The 17,396-nt window shown below is 42.0% G+C and overlaps 1 protein-coding gene across 3 annotated transcripts in view; it reads left to right on the top strand.

Annotated features, from left to right (window-relative positions):
* EPN2 (epsin 2) overlaps positions 1-17,396 on the top strand; it is a 67,350-nt gene that overhangs the window by 43,268 nt on the left and 6,686 nt on the right. For all 3 annotated transcript variants that reach the window (XM_074965060.1, XM_074965062.1, XM_074965061.1), the window contains exons 3-8: positions 3,284-3,396; positions 4,889-4,981; positions 5,237-5,393; positions 11,456-11,629; positions 14,628-14,720; positions 15,953-16,168. In XM_074965060.1, coding sequence (XP_074821161.1) covers positions 3,284-3,396; positions 4,889-4,981; positions 5,237-5,393; positions 11,456-11,629; positions 14,628-14,720; positions 15,953-16,168 — 846 coding nt within the window. The remainder of the gene's footprint in view (positions 1-3,283; positions 3,397-4,888; positions 4,982-5,236; positions 5,394-11,455; positions 11,630-14,627; positions 14,721-15,952; positions 16,169-17,396) is intronic.

The raw sequence follows: 17,396 nt of genomic DNA, 5'->3' as shown, positions 1-17,396 counted from the left end.
GATGCTAGCTGGAAGAGAAGCATTTTGAGGACTACCCATGGGCATATGGTGCTGTCCAAGTTCAAGATAGTGTGACGCCCAACCTTGCTGGGCTCTGTACTGATGTTGGTTATCAAGAGTGGCTTTCCATATTTGGGTAGCAAGAACACTCCATTTCCCCCGTGCCCCACATATCCATCTACTCCAGGCTGGACTATTGTAATTCACTCTACCTGTGATTGTACTGGAAGTTTACAAGGAAACTGCAGCTTCTGCGTTACATTTAAAAAAAAAAATTCTTAAGAGAGCACACTACACTAATGCTACTCACAAGTTTCTCTGCTTGTCGCCAAAGCCACTGGTAGATTACTGGTACCGGTCTGCAAAGCCCTTAACAGGGTAGGCCCATGCTATCTCAGACTGCTGCTTTTGTCAGGATATTCCGTGGCAGCTGCTATTGTTTGGCATGCTATATTTAAATGAGCCCAAATATAAACTTGAGCGAGGCAGAGGTTGCAGTGCATGACTCGCTTCTTTACCAAAGCACCCCCAGAAACCCAAAAGAGAGCTCAGGCAGCACATCAAAAGGCAGAAGCTGAGAGCTAAAGAAAAAAGCAAGAATGACGTTGTGATTAAGAATGAAGCTGGTTATTTACTTAGTATCTTTTTTGCTTCCCCTTTGCCATTCATTCACTTGGCAACATTTTTGGAGCCTTTTATATTTTCAGAGCACTTCAGATCTTTTGGCTTTTCTATCTGGAGCATTGGTTTTCAACGTGTGGCCCACAGGCCTCTGGGGATCTACAGGCTATGCCTAAGATTTCCAAAGAGGTCTGCACCTCCATTCAAAACCTTTTAGGCACCCGCAAATGAAAAAAGGTTGAAAATCCGTGATCTTGAGGAATTACGTTCTTCTCTCCAAAAATGGGGATGTAAGTATGCAACTCCACGAAATTCAGCTGAGTATATATATAACTGCGGGTTGAAATGTGTAAATGAAGTGTGGAGATCTCGATTAGTGATTGGCATGCTAAGATTTGTAGAAGACTGGAGGTTCTTCCCATGTGTTAGATTCTTTTGGCCTTGTTTTTTGGGAGTAAAGGGTACTTTTGAAGCAGACAAAACTTGGATATATGGAGAAGAGGTCTGAGAAAGTAAGATTGGCAGAGGTTGCAGTGGTTAAATAATGTAGATATCATTAGAATTCAAAGTAGTGGGCCTGGCTGACTGGTTTGGAAGTCGAAGGATCAGTACAGTGTCAGAGTATATAGTTCAGGTCTTAAATTCATCCATCACTCCTTTAGAATTGGAATGCAGTGGAAATGGCATGCTGAGTCGGAGAGTAGGGAGGAAAGGGAACTGCCTCATGTTGCTCTGGAGCTAACTTTCCGCAGCATAGACTTCCTCTAGCGTGACTTTCCAGCCAGAGAGAAGGGTTGCTGAAAAGGCAAAATTTATACCAGTTGAGGAAATGTTATTGGCTAGAATCAGATGGAGGGGTAATACTTATAAAAGGTGATTAAAAACTGGGTTTAAAAAGGCCATTTAGCAATTTAACTTTTAAACACGAAGCTGTGCTATTTAGAAGAAACATCCATTTTTCCTACTCCCTGGGTAATCTAGCTTTCAGTGTAAATGAATTTTTACCTTTTTTTAATAAAATGTTAGTGGATATTTCAAATGTTAAACAGCATCAGTCACGCCTTGGTAAAACAATGTTTGTGTACACAGAAAAATCTGTGACAGAGCACAAAAACTAGTTAATAGTTGTTCAGTGAACATAGTGGAGTTCTAAACCTAATCGGAGTGTCTTGTTGCTATTGTAATACAAATTTCAGAGTAGCAGCCGTGTTAGTCTGTATTCGCAAAAAGAAAAGGAGGACTTGTGGCACCTTAGAGACTAACCAATTTATTTGAGCATAAGCTTTCGTGAGCTACAGCTCACTTTATCGGATGCATAAAGTGGAAAATACAGTGAGGAGATTTATATACACGCAGATCATGAAAAAATGGGTGTTCATCATACACATTGTAGGGAGAGTGATCACTTAAGATGAGCTATGTGCTGGAAATGGCACACCTTGATTATCACTTCAAAAGGTTTTCTCTCCCCCCACCCCACTCTCCTGCTGGTAATAGCTCATCTTAAGTGATCACTCTCCTTACAATGTGTATGATAACACCCATTTTTTCATGGTCTGCGTGTATATAAATCTCCTCACTGTATTTTTCACTGAATGCATCCGATGCAGTGAGCTGTAGCTCACGAAAGCTTATGCTCAAATAAATTGGTTACTCTCTAAGGTGCCACAAGTACTCCTTTTCTTTTTGTAATACAAATGTTACAGTTGTAAAAAGGCAGCTTTGACACACGAAGCATTTTTTTTAGCATGTAGTCTTTCATCTTTGATTGCTTTTCATTGCTGTATAACGACACGATGGCATAGGTTTGCAACTAATTCTCAGCAGATAAATTCTTGACCTTTAGAAGACTTCTGTAGTAGTTATAATACAAATATCTATACCTGCTATTGTTTTCTTTAAACAAGGCTGTTTATGAAATATTGCATCCTACCTTTAAGATATTTCTTAATACTAAACTTTTAATCTTTTTAATTACTAATCTGTTTGAATGAAATGTTTTTGCAGAGAATAATACTATTTCATAAACTGTATGTGTGAATAGATTACTTATGTATCCAAACTGAGATGGGGCATTAATTTATAAAAATGTGGGTGGTATCCCTTTTTACTTACGTACTGGCTAGCTCTCAGCAAAGTATCTTACTGTGCTGGAATGTTGGTGCATGTTACAGGTACTTAAAACATCTCTTGAATGATTAACCACATAGTTTATGAAACCAGTGATCCCATCTCTAAAGCTCTGATTTGCTGTGGCATTATTCTATCTAGCAGCCATTGTGGTCAGATACTCAGTATTTCTTGGTATTATAATCCGTGTTAATAAATTAATCCCTTGTTTTCCAAGCAGTTTTCCTCTAGGCTCTCAGACTCTTCCAGAAATCTCTTTATAACTTCTGTCTTCTTGTTTGTTGACATCATGGAAGTGAGTCTGATCTTTCACGGAGCTGAGCATGTTTTATTCTCATTTGATGTCAATGGGAGTGGTGAGTCCTTGGTGCCTCTCAGGATAAGGCCCAGTATTTGTAATTCTTGGCTTGCAAGAGCAGCTGTATAGAAGTGAAACACAGTGTAAAGAGTGAATTTAATCAGGCATGTTAAGAGGTTCATAAAGCTTCACATATACGCTCTTATGTTCAATATGTTTCTCTTCCTTCAACAGCTACATCCCCTCGAGTTTCTTCAGAGCTAGAGCAAGCACGACCTCAGACAAGTGGAGAGGAAGAGCTCCAACTGCAGCTTGCATTAGCAATGAGCAGAGAAGTTGCAGAGCAGGTCAGTTTCCTGTGTATTACAATCATTCTCTGTCTGTGCTCTAACTGCAAAGGGGAACACCATCTTCCATGAACGCAATTTGGTTTCACTCCAGGTGGGGAGCTGTGTGAAGCAACAGCCATTTTGGACGAGGGCAGCTGTGGCTTCAGACCCATTGAGAGTAAGACATGGCAGCCATTTTGAAATGAGCCATCTTCTGTGGAAGAACGTTATTCATCAGTCCCTCCTGAACTTTCAGTTATGAAAAATTATTGCAAAAAAAGATAAATCCTTAAAAAAACAGCATACAAAATTTCAGTGAGTTGTAACTATAAACTACTAAGATTGAAGAGTGTGTTATTTTGTTAAGATCATTTGGGACCCCCCCCAAAAAAAAAAATGATCTGACCTGGAATGCTCATTTTCCTAAATCACTCATTTTTAATTAATTTTAACTCAAGCTAGTCTTGTGATTTTTTTTTTTGTAACTTCACAGAAAATTCATTCTGTATTCACAGTAAATGCTGTAATATTGGGGAGATATTATATTCTTAATACATAACAAAGGAGTTGCATCTCAGCTATACGTTCAAAACTCACCCTTAATTATGGAATCATGCCAGGCACTTCCATAATGATCTTCAACCTTTTTACAACAAGCATCAGTTTAGAACTGTACATTAAATACGAAAGTCCTTATGCCTGCAAAGGGATACCATAAAGAAGAGGATTTTTTTCTCATTTAGCAGTAAAGCTGGAAATAATGAACTTAAACTAAAAGAAAAGATATAACTATTGGGGAATAAGATCAAATTCAGAAAGTGGTGATGGAATCGAAATCATCTGAAATAAAATCACAGTTTGGCATAAACATATTAGAGATGGCCTAGAGATTTTAGAATCCCACAAAAAAGTGCAGAGTTCACTCGAAGAACTACTCTTGGTTCCTTGTAGACCTAAAAGTTCTATCAAATGTTGAGAGACACTGACAAAAGCCAGGAAATCTGAAGTTAAAGCAGATGCCTCAATCTTAAATGTTTTAAAGGGGAACTGGTTTATAATAATTTGAAGATGGAATATCTGCTTTCTTTACATTCCCTCGTCTTTGTTAGTTCATTTAAGTCATCTTTGTTTTACTCATTCTGTGAAAGTTATAAAGAAAACAAGCTTTCAACAAAGATTTCAAGTGGACTGTGTATATAGGTTTAATGATCTCGTCTTTAATATTAGTGAACTAGGGTCAGGTTGTTTTGGCCTGTGCGTAAGTGGGGAGTTATGCCCAAAGAACCCTCATCACATCACGTGCAAGGGACAATCTGTCCTTTGTAACCCATTGCACACCTCTCTGGTGCAAATGCTCCAAAGGGGGCCAGCAAGAGTTGAGACCGTAGCAGGCCTTCTCCCTGCACTGGCCTGCCAAGCGGGCTAGGTTCATGGAGGGAGCAAACTACACCATTTTAAAGGCACAGTCTAGCCCAACAGTCAGTATCAACAGTGTTGATTTCCTTTGCAGGAGGAGCGCCTCCGACGCGGAGATGATCTGAGATTACAGATGGCTCTGGAGGAGAGTCGCAGAGACACAATTAAAATTCCCAAAAAGAAGGAGGTAGTGCCTTCAATTAAGAAATTCCTGGTTATGCTGCAAAATGATGAAATACAGTCAAATATAGCTTAATCTGGGCCTGTATATGCTTTTGGGATTTTGTTGTGGTAGATAAGATTCATCCATGCAGGTTAAAGACCATGCAGCTGATCAAGGGTGTGTAACAGAACAAAATATTGCTTTGTGACACGATGGGCATGTTACCTCAGGGTAATGTAGTCCTCTTTATTAAAGCTTAAAAAATGTTTCTTCCAACAGCATACAACTTTGTTGGATCTCATGGATGCACTGCCCTCATCAGCACCAGCCCCTCAGAAAACCGAAACCTGGGGACCCACAGCTGGAGCAAACCAAACAGACCCCTGGGGAGGCTCTGCAGCTACAGCTACCACCTCTGACCCATGGCAATCATTTGGTAAGAATAAACACTGCCAGAAGTAGTGCTGAAAAACCCTTTATGGTGCTGACTCTGTCCAAGATTTTCTATATGTGGGCGGACTGACATACTCTGTAACGTAAGAATTTTGATCCAATGTGGTTAATTTTTCAGCTAGCTTAGTTCATCAAGAGAAAACTATAATGGAAATTTTAATCCATTTAGTTTGATTTTTTGCCATTGTAGTTAGGTTTCATACCCCAAAGGGAAGGAAGTGGTAACTGATTTTCCGTTTTTCCCTTGGCAGCAGAAACTGTCTCTCTCATGCTGGAGATACTCATACTCTGACTTGTAGTTGTGCTCAGCATCACAGATTCAGAAACTGTATTAGACAGTGACAGGCATCTAAGTCAGGTTGCTATAATTAGCAATCCACGAGCAGTGAATTACAATGTGTTATTACTGTTCTTAATGAAAAAATGTGTTTATACTGACATACAGTCAATAGTAAATCAGTTAAATTGTCTAAGTTATTTTTTTATCAACAAAACTATACTGGGTGAAATCTAACTTTAAATCTATTTTAATTTTAATCCTTTATGAAACACTGAAGATTTCTTGACTTGAGCGCTAAATCCAAATGCGTATGTATTTGATGTGGAAGATCCGAACCTGCTCATGTTAGAGGGCTGCATATTTAATTTTCTGGGTGTCTTCCCTATTCTTTTTGCTGCCTCTGTAGTGTGCCTCCCAGCAAAATCCTTTTGGATTTGCCAGGCCTGTTTGGTAATCCGCTTTCAAGGCCCATAGACACACAGGCTGTCCAAAGAGTTGTTGTTTTATATGAGAGCGTCCACAGCTCTTACAGTGAGTCTTCAAACAGATTCATCTTTGGGGACAGATCCAGACAGCATGGGCAGAGAGAAGCGTTTCCTTTCCCTGAAGTGCCCGACAGTTTAGTTCTGCCTCCTCAGCTGCAGGCAGTTGTTTCCAGGATCCCCTTCTATAGAACGCTGTGGGGGAAAATTAATTAAAACAAATGACCCTTAAAAATTACTAGTTAAAATTCTGACGCATATCATCTGGGTTGATTTGCTGAGCTATGTAGTGGGTGGAGGATGTATTTCCCAGAAGCTTTCTGGATGGGATTTGTTCACCGAGGTTCAGAAATACAGAGATATGTGGGAATGGCAGAAAACCCCTGAAAGCAGGGGAAGGCCAAGGATTGCTTTTTTGGAAATCCCTCAGCATTGATGGGGGCCTCTGCATTTTCTGTAATCTGCAGCCAGGGACATCTAGATGGTTTCAATCCAGCCAGGAGTGACTCAGGCAGGAACCAAATTAGTCTAGCTCAGAGATCCAGGAGAGTCAGCTATAGGTGCTCTCCTCCATCCTTTCCCCGGGCATGAAGGAAGCAGACAGTTTGTGAAAGGATGTAAAACTGCTGAGGGCCACATTGTAACAGCCACTGCTCCTGGCTGCCGTCCTAACCCACTGTCTATTCCACTCCATCTGCTTCTCAGAGCAACTGGTAACTAAACAGCTCAAACCCATAAAAAATCCCAAGTACCAGTAATGGGACGTGTTGGGTATCCCCTTCTGCCATTATACACCCACTTCTGTTCTTCCAATATCAGCTGTTAACCACATATTTTACTCAGCTGGCTCTTATTCAGATGGTCTACCACCTGCAGCCAGCTTCAGTAGCCATAATCTCTTGGCTGTTTTCTCCAACCTGAAACCAAAGGCCTGCGTTCTATCTCCTGGCATCTCCATTCATGGGCTAGAGTCCTTCCTTTCTCCAGATCCCCTGGTTGCAGGCCTCAAGCCCCTCTATCTCCATTAGGACAAGACAGTAGACTCTGAAGTGCCAACAAAATAAAAGCAAAAATACCAAGACTCCCTAAAAAGCCAGCCGTGTCGTATCTCATTCTGAATGCGACCCAGAGGACTCAGCTATTGGGTGTAGGGAGAAAAGGCAATGCCCAGTGCCACTGTAAATTTAAAAAAAAAAAAGTGAAAAGACCATCCCTCTTATTCCTCAGCTTATATGAGACACAGGACTCCTAAGAAACGCAATTAAAAATCAAAAGGGACAAAGCAGGATAAGTCTGGCTCATGGAAAGAGGGCTATCTGTAAAGGTTCTGATAGTCTTGATAGTGGCACTCAGGCATGAGGAAGTTCATGTTTACCCCTTCATAGATATCTTGCTGATCAGGGCCCCCTGACCAGGTGGTGGTGAATTAGCTAACAGATCTTTCAAACATATGGGTACAAGTCATGATCATCTGGGACAGGAGCCAGATACCACTAGTTCATTTTGTGCCCTGGGGGGTTCAAATGAACACCATAAACCCTCAGGACATCCCTGTTGGCCAAAGTCTCCCCTTTTCCTATCCTGCCATAGTGATCAAGATCCCACAGAAGGTTATGTGACCTCAGTGATGGTAGACAAAACCTGATTGACAGGTAGGAAAAATCACTTTTCTCCTCATTCTTCCCTTCTCTATGATCAGGAAGTCCCGATAGCAATCATCTCCAGCTGATCTACAGGTTGCAAGGTAGAGCTCTTAGTATTGAAGCATCGATGTCTTCTCATTTTAGCACTGTGTGCAGCTGCTTAGCCACTGGGTCATTATTTTTTTTTAAACAGAGTTTGCATCTTCATCTATGATGAGCAGTAAAACATGAGATCAGAAAAGGTCAATCAAAGTTCTGGGGTTTTGAGACTGTTTTTTATTTTTTAATAGGAAAAATTACATCAACCTTGTGATTTAAGATACAAGCAGAAACTTGTCAGTGGATGGTATTAGCTGCAGCTGTTGAGTTTCCTGTCCTTGGCTACCAACTTTATTAATGCCATGTATAACAACTCCTCGTTCTTGCTTTCCAACTACTTGGCTCCCAAGGATAGTGTTGAAGATGTCAGGTTTATGAATCTTGACTGCTAGTAAAACAGTGACTCATTAAAATAGAGGATTTTAATCCTGCCTGTGCTTTGACAGTTCAATAGAGGGAAGAGGGGTGGGGGAAGGTAGCTTCCTAAATGCTCTTAGTTACAACTGATCTAATTTTGTGATCTATCTTATGAAAGAACAAAAGACATTTTTGAAAGCTTCCGTTTATCCGGAGTAGTGTCATTAGCATTTCTTGCATGGCATCATCAATCGTAACTCACCACACAATGCAGATGAAGGACGTGTAAATGCTGGAATGAGAGTAGCCGTATTCCGATAGAGCCCTTCGGCATTTCCTGTGCTGTAGATGGAACACAAAGATGCCACCTGTTGATGAAAGTGAGCTAACAACTCTGCAAATTGGAACTCATGCTAGTATGCTCATCTCCTTGTTTCCTAGTTGGCTTTCATGGTGCTGCTCTTTAAACTGAGGATTTGGTTATAAACTGAAACAACAAGGTGAAGTGAGATACAGCTGTCTACTACAAGAGTGGCTCTGTCCTGTTCTTGTATTAAAACATTAGTTTCTTTTTTATACTTGGTCTCTGTTGAAATCTAGTTTTCGGAAAAAGGGTGTATGAGAACACACATTTTAACTTGGAGATAATTGATCACTCCTAAAGGGTTATATGGATATGTGATATAAAAGCAAAATTATTTGCTTTTATTATTTTGGGCTGGTAAGTAAAATTTTTTTAGTTTGGGGTTCCCGTTCACATACTTGCATGCTGAGTGCAGGCATGTATCTAATAGAATCATAGACTATCAGGGTTGGAAGGGACCTCAGGAGGTCATCTAGTCCAACCCCCTGCTCAAAGCAGGACCAATCCCCAATTAAATCATCCCAGCCAGGGCTTTGTCAAGCCTGACCTTAAAAACTTCTAAGGAAAGAGATTCCACCACCTCCCTAGGTAACGCATTCCAGTGTTTCACCACCCTCCTAGTGAAAACGTTTTTCCTGATATCCAACCTAAACCTCCCCCACTGCAACGTGAGACCATTACTCCTTGTCCTGTCATCCGCTACCACTGAGAATAGTCTAGATCCATCCTCTTTGGAACCCCCTGTCAGGTAGTTGAAAGCAGCTATCAAATCCCCCCTCATTCTTCTCTTCTGTAGACTAAACAATCCCAGTTCCCTCAGCCTCTCCTCATAAGTCATGTGTTCCAGTCCCCTAATCATTTTTGTTGCCCTACAATACATTTGCTGCCACGTGTTGCTTCCTTAAAGATGCTCCTTGGAATCTTCAGACTATAAAGATGACTCCTAGGCACCAAAGTGCTCCTGTTGAGTCGGTGGCTGCATCATAAATACTGATCTCTTTGTGATGCTTGTATACACTTTCAGAGAACGTTGTTAAAAACTGTGTGAAACTGTAGTAATGCCTCTCCAAAAGGAAACACCAAAGGAAGGGCTGGGGCTGCTCTTTCTGATTGCTACTGCTTGTTGCAGATAGGTAGGAGGTCTGCAGCAAGTACTGGGTCTGGGCAAGTGAGAGGTGGAATTGAGTTGTTTTGTGGGAGATGGGGAGGTGATGTTGATAGGGGGGAAATACTGTTTGGTTGTCTGTTTGCCTGCTCTTTCTAGTGCTGAGCAGAATCTCACACTTCACCACCACCCCTCGTTATGGGGGAGGGGACACAGCCAAGAGCAGGCCTTTCAGACTTTTGGCAGTTTGCTGTTTTGCCTCTCGGATTGAGTCTGAGACCAGGTTCACACTATAGACGTCTGCTGGCATAGCTATGCCAGTCAGGCATTTGACAAGATGAGGCCTCTGACCAACGTAGCATAGAGCAAAAACCTCTAATACAGACACAGTTATACCAGCAAAACTGCTTTTGCCAGTATAGCTTATTTCTCTTTTGGGGAGAGGACTGGAATAAGCTATGCTGGCGAAAGTGCAGGTTTGCTGGTATAAACTCCATGTACACTAGAAGTGCTTTCCTGGTACAGCAGAGCTGTAAAGTGTAGCCCTCACTTGAGGGTGAAGTCCCGGCCTCACTGAAGTCCCAAGTTTGGCTTCTTCAGTGGGACCTGCATTTGAGCCTGAGTGTTTTTGTATGACGATGTAGGAGGGTGGAAGGAGGACACTTGGGCTGAGCAAAGATTGTGAAGAAGTTTGACTGGCATTTGAGCACAAGGGAGGTTGGCAGGGAAAGGGGGTTTATGTGAGGATGATAATAGCAAGAAATCTGACTTTACTTTCGACACACTGCTGTTTTGTTGTTTGTGTCTGTCTTGTCAGATCATAAGCTCTTTAGGGCAGGGACTCTGTCTTCGATTCAACCCCTGGTTGGGGCCTTTAGGTTTTACTGAGATATAAATAATTTGGGGGTTTTGTTCTGTGGGAGTGAAGAATCAGGCTTGAATCATCATGCACTGAAATAGGGTGGATCAAACGTGCTGTGTAGGTATCTTTCATTAAAAATAGGAGTCCTGAACTTGCATATGAATAAAACCTTAGAGAAGGGATCTGTATTGATGGTGATGAATAATTACAGCCAAAAGTAGTCATTAAAATAGGGAAAAGAACAGAGAAGATGATTTGGAAACAGATGGGGACAATTTAGAGAAGGCCTATGGCAAGAATAGTGATCACAAGCCGGGAAGAAAAATTGTAGCTCAGAGAAAGTTGAAGGATTTGTTTTACAAAATTAAAATATGGTGGAAAACTGGAGAGAGTTTCAAAATAGCTCATTTTAAGCCTTTAAGTAGGTTTTTCCCTGAACACTTCGAGTTTTTACATTGGGTCCTTGGTTTCTTTTAGATAATGGCTTATAGAAATGATCTTTCCCTTGAGTTTATTTTAAATGTAACCTGTGATTTAATATGTCACTTTCAATCTGAACAATAATTCCGTGCCACGGTGAGTGACAGTTTGCCCTGAAAGCAAATTGCTGCACGTTTAATTAAATCTTCAAGCGGGAGCTTACTTTTATTCTTCAAGAGTCTTCCACAGAAAGTAGTTGTCTGTACTTGTAGCATGGCAAAATTGATGTAACACAGTGTCTGATTTTTCACAGGTTTCTCTTACTGCTTATTTTGCAGAGGGAGTGTTTATAACTTAATACAATTAATTGTCTAGGAAATCTTTTCCAAGTGACTTTATGTCTGATCTGTGATTCAACTGTCTCTTGTTGCAGGTGCCAAGCTAGCTACTTCTGTTGATCCATGGGGAGCACCAACTGGATCCACTACTCAGTCTCTCTCCAAAAATGTAGACCCTTGGGCTCCTTCTCAGTCATCCTCTGTAGCAACAAAAGCTACTGTAGATCCGTGGGGACCAGCAGCTGCAAACAAACCTATTTCCACTTCTGGTAAGAGACTGTTTACATTTGACATTCTTTCCAGTAAATAGGCTGTACTGAACCTGTGGTGTAAGTGTGCATGCCTTTAAAGTTTGTTTGTTTGTACTGAGGGAGTTATTTTTTCAGCCTCTAGTCATTGACTAACTTAAGGTGAGATGTGGGCAATTGCTAAATGTAGTGGGTAAAAGAAACAGTTGCACTGAAGGACTTGTAGTACTGGATTTCAAAGTAAATAAGACCTATAATTACTCCTGGGGGAATTCTTCACCACTGCACATGCACAGAATTTATGCCCCCCGCAGATTTCTTTGTTTCCCGGCAGAAAAATGACTTTCTGACATGGAAGCAAAGGGAAGCCACAAAAGTGGTCATGTGACCCTTCCCAGCAGTATGTTTCAGGTGCCCAGGGCAGCCAGCAGAGAGGTAAATCATTGGGGGGTGGGGGTGGGACTGGGAAAGACATGGCTGGTGGCTCCTACCCTGTGCCAGGCTCAGCTGCTAGTCCTGGCTGGGCTGGGGGAGATGGGACTTCCTCTTCCCCTGCGCGTCATCCGGGGCCGGGTCAGATTTCTCCCGCAGCTGTAGGAAGCTCTGCAAACTTCCCCCCCCCCCCCCCCCCCACGCTTCCTGCACCCATCACTCCTCAGCTGCAGGGGGAGGGGTCACTATACAGGGAGTTGTTCCCCCGTCTGTCCAATCCCTGTGCATCGACCCCCTCATACCCAGACCTGCCCACTGAGCCTCACTCCCCCCGCCCGGACCCAGAACCCCACCCTACTGAGCCCCAGTCAGCTGCCCTTGAATCCCAACCCCACTGAGCTCCAGTCCCCCACATCTGGACACCCCCACTGAGCCCCCCCGCTGAGCTCTATCCCCCCACTCAGGCCCCCCCCCCCCGAGCCCCAACCACCTTCACCTGGACCCCCCTGCAGAGTCCCATTACCTTTGCACCCAGAATCCCCCAACAAGCCCCTGTTCATCCATATGTCCCCCCGCACCTGGATCACCCACTGACCCGCCCACACCCAGATTGCCCTACATAGAATCCTCTCAACCCGTGCCTCGATCCCCCCAAGCTAAGCCCCTCTGCACTTGGATCCTGCCTTGTTGAGCCTGCCTGCCCACACCTGGTGCACCTGGCACAGGGGCAGGGCCCTGGGGTGTTTCTGGGTCCAGCTCCATCCTTGTGCTGTGTCAGGGTTGGGTATAGCTTCACCGCTGAGTCCGTGTCCCAGGGGGAAGCTGCACAGTGATCTCCCACCTCTGTGCAGCCAGTGGCCTGTGCTCTCCAATGCTATGCTGGAGCCTCCACATTTATTTGACGAAATATGCAGAATTTTAAAATATTGTGCGTGAAATTTTTAATTTTTTGGCACAGAATACCCTCAGGAGTATATAATTGACTTTAGGACAGACATTTCAGTGCTATTATTTTGAGTCAGAGCATTGCATTTGTGTGGCTCTTTCCTCCAGACTCCCTTTCACATCCTCTCCAGTCTTTACTTTATGTACACCTGCCACCCAGTTCAGCCATGTACCTGTGACTGCACTGCTGCCATTGGTCTGCTCTTTAATTAGCTAAACATTTAGTTTCCAAAAACCAGAGAATTAAAACACTTTGAAAATGTCCGTCGTTCTGAAGCTTTCAGTGTGGTGACTTGCTGTGCAGAAGGATGTCTCTGTAGATGTAAACTGACAGTTCAGGGTTTGACCAGCATCCAGTGTTCTGAGGAGGAGGTTTTTCAAAAGCGCAAATGGGAATTCAGTGCTTACCTGCCCTTTGGGCCTTTGAAAAGCTCCCTCTGTAAATTCTTACGTAACGAAGTGTAGAAGGTGCTGCTGCATCTCCTTGCTTATGCCTTGTGACACTGCGCCCAATAACCATAATAGCGGGGGGTGGATGGGTGCCAGGACTTTCTGTGGTAAATGAATTCTTTGCAATCATTCATCTCTGTACATTTTATAATAAACTAAGGATATGTATGTGGAATGATGTCAAGATCATGTCTAATCTAAGATCATGTCTGGCTTTTTATGGAATGTTTTAGAAATGATTCTGTAAAATTCATGAGACTAAAGATATTTTATAGCTTTCTCTTTTTTGCTGGAGATAAATAACATTTGCAATACAAAATGTTTACTTGCATTCTGTCTTCATATTTTATCTCTGTGAGCTAATTGGTTAGACGCCTCTAAGTGTCATTGTGATGATTTAAAATGTAATGAAGCTTAATGCTCGCTGTTTAAAAAGTGACTTTCAAATTCCAACCCTGTTAGGTTTGGGGTAATATGATTACTCTTTATTTACATAGGTTTTTTTCCCTTCCTTTTTGCTAAAGGTGTTTCCACATCTAGTGAATGTGTCTTCTTCACTGATTGCAGAGTAAAGCTAGGCTCCCTTTTGCTTAGCACTCTAGCACCTTATCTACGCCAGGTACTGAGCACATCTTTTCTGTTGCCCTCCCAGTCCCTCTAATCTGTGAAACAAGAAGCTGAATTTGGGAATCAAATTCTTACCCCAAGTATGGCCACACTTACATTCCATTTTGCTTGTTATCACTGGCTTATATCCATGCTTCTAATTCCAGTACTACATAGAATTTGTGATGCCGGTCCCCACAGCATCTGGATGCACCACTTGATTGCTCAGCTAGTTAATATATATGCTACCTTCTATATTGGGCAGTAAAATCACTGACCATCTCCACTACAACCTAAAGACACTTAATCACATGTGCCTTGAAGGCCCTCCATCCTGAAAAATCAAGGAAGATTGTACCGTAGGTAAAGGCCAAATACTGAAAATGCACTGCTACTAGTCCTAAAGAGTTTGGTCTCTGGGGTAATGCCAGCAGAAACACCCCAGCTGAACCTTAATGGCCATGACAGGTCACAGAGGGAAATGGTTTCTCAAGTAATGAGTGGTTTAGAAATTGCTTTTAATCGTACTGGACATGATGCAGGTAAAGATCTGTTAACGAGAGGTGTCGTTTGTTCTCCTGATCAGGAAGCACGTCGTTTGGCCTTTTCAGTAATTTGAATGGTGCAGGGAAAGATGACTTTTCTGAATTTGACAACCTTCGGAATTCCAAAAAGACAGGTACGGATCAAATGAATGCTTGGCAAACGGGCAGTTTTGTTGGTAATCTTAGGAACAGGTTGTTAAACCAACTGTTTAATCTTTTTATGACAGAAACAAGATACACCTTTCACAGTGGAAAAGTTCAAACTGGGGAGTAGGTAGAATTTGTTGCAATTGTTGCAGATAAAGTAGCAATAAAAGCCAGTTGTTACCGCCATGTAGCCTGACCTCCGTGTAGCTCAGGCTATACAGTTTCATCCTGTAACCCCTGCACTGAGCCCAATGACTTACGCTTAATTAAACCGTATCTTCCGCACGTGTTTTCGGTGTGAGTCATGGTGACTGGGTGAAGGCCGTGAAAGGAGGCAAGGAAACAAAGTAACCTGAGAGATGGTTTGTCAAATAGACTTGCAAACGCTTGTATTCAACAATAGTGGAAGAATTACTGAAATTCCACTTACGTGGAAGTTCGTATTTCACTTAATGAAAATGAAACTGCTAGACTTCAAAAATGTAAATGCTTTGAGACTCTGTACCTCTTTATAAGGGGCACCTTCTGTAAGATTGGTGACGTAGCTCAGCGTTGGTCCAGGTCCCCTTTTAAAAGAAATCGGTCAACTGATAAATGGCTAACACTGAATGAAAAAATATACCAAGATGATAGTTCAGAGGCCACAGTTCTGATGCTTATGAATATCTTCTCCATAGAGGCTATTAATTCGTGGCTATATCACAGCACACTAAAGAAGGATGTCAAGGTCAGTTGGGTAGAAGCGTTGTTTATATTACACTGCAATTGTAATTCTGCTGTTCTACACTTCTGTGGGATACTTAGGATTTAATGATAGGTTTCAGAGTAGCAGCCGTGTTAGTCTGTATCCGCAAAAAGAAAAGGAGGACTTGTGGCACCTTAGAGACTAACAAATTTATTTGAGCATAAGCTTTCGTGAGCTACAGCTCACTTCTTTTCTTTTCTTTTCTTTTCACCTCCTTTTCTTTTTAGGATTTAATATATTTAACAATCTGCTAAAAGTGTAAAACATACTTGGCAATTTAAACAAAATTATAGTATAAAATCAGATTCAAGAGTATATTTTTAGTAATAGAATGAAATCACTTGCTTCCTTCATCAGCCTTTTTTTTGTCTTGCATGATTATAATACATTGTGAACAGCCAGATCACTGGTTTTAGTAAATTGTAGCATTTAACATTGTGAACCTAACAGATTGTTCTTGACTTTTTGTTACAGCTGAGTCGGGTTCCACTTTGTCATCCCAGCATAGTGGTACAACAAGTCCTGATCTCTTTGATTCTCAGCCCACGAACATGACATCAAGCAAACAAAGTGCAGCTCGGAAAACCCCCGAATCTTTCTTGGGGCCCAATGCAGCTTTGGTGAATCTGGATTCATTGGTGTCTAAGCCACCACAACCTGTTCCATCATTGAATCCATTCTTAGCTCCAGGTACGGCTCAGTACATCCCTTTCCAATATATAACTTTGTTTAATCTTGTCTTCCAAATTTGTTCTTGTAGAAGAAACCCTGCTCACCTCTGGTGCACATAGCTCAATCTAAGTCTTGTACTTCCTGTTTTGCTTGCCATGCTAGACTACTTTTTCCAGCAGGACTTGCTCTGTTGCAATTAGGAGGGAGAGGCAGCATGGTCTTGTGGAAAGGTCATGGATTGATACATGGAAGGACTTGGGTTCTATTCCTGGCTCTGCTGTGTTATCTTGGGGGCAGGGGCAGTGACTTCAACTCTCATGATTATTTACTGTTTGTATTACTGTAGCACCTACGAGCCCCATTCATGAACTAGGACCCCATTGTGCTAGGTGTTTATACAAAAACGGAACAAAAAGACAGTCCCTGCTCCTAAGAGTTTACAATCCAGGTATATAATACAACAGACAACAAATGGGGGAATACAAAGAAACAATGGGTCCATATTGTTTAAATAGACAAGACAGGCATAGGACAGGGAAGTGGTAGAACACACAAGCATAGTGAATAATGTGATGGCAACAAATGGCATGGTAGTTCCATGATTTTTTTTTTGCCTGTTTCCCCTCAAACATCGTGTTTGTTTATATCAGAAGCTCTTTGAGGCTGGGAATTTTGTACTCTGAGTTTGTATGCTGCCCAGTCCAGTGGGGCCCCTATCTCGGCTCGTGCCTAGGCACTCCTGTTACACAAATAATAAATTCTAGTGTCCTCCTTTATTGTTTGTATCATCCTAAGCCTTAATAATTGCTTCCTATACTTAGTCTAGTCCTGTTGGGCTGGATCCTGAGAGAAACTATCCACTTCAGTGGGAGTTGCACATGTTGAGCAGGCATTGGCTAGCCATGTGTGCATTGTTCCTCTCAAACGTGAACATAAATGCTAAAAATAATATATTCAATCAAAAGTATTAAAAGCTGCTATATTAAAACATGGAAGAGCTATAGTAAATAGAGATGAAGGCATACTAAATACACTCCATCCCCTGCGAGGTGAAGGTGGCACCCTTTGTAGGAGACATTAGATATTACTCGTGATACGACCCTGGATCCTAAAGGCGAAGACGAAGTGAGCATCAATTCAAGTTGTGTTTAGATATTAACTTCTAGAGAACATGCTTCTTTCTCTGCCATTTCTACTGGTGTAGAACTCCACCCAGCTTGTTCCAGCAAGGCATACTCAATATTGT

Source organism: Natator depressus, chromosome 10 (assembly GCF_965152275.1).
Source record: "Natator depressus isolate rNatDep1 chromosome 10, rNatDep2.hap1, whole genome shotgun sequence".
NCBI lineage: Eukaryota > Metazoa > Chordata > Testudines > Cheloniidae > Natator > Natator depressus.
The sequence above is the reverse complement of the archived record's forward strand: the minus strand, read 5'-3'. Positions and strand labels throughout refer to the sequence as shown.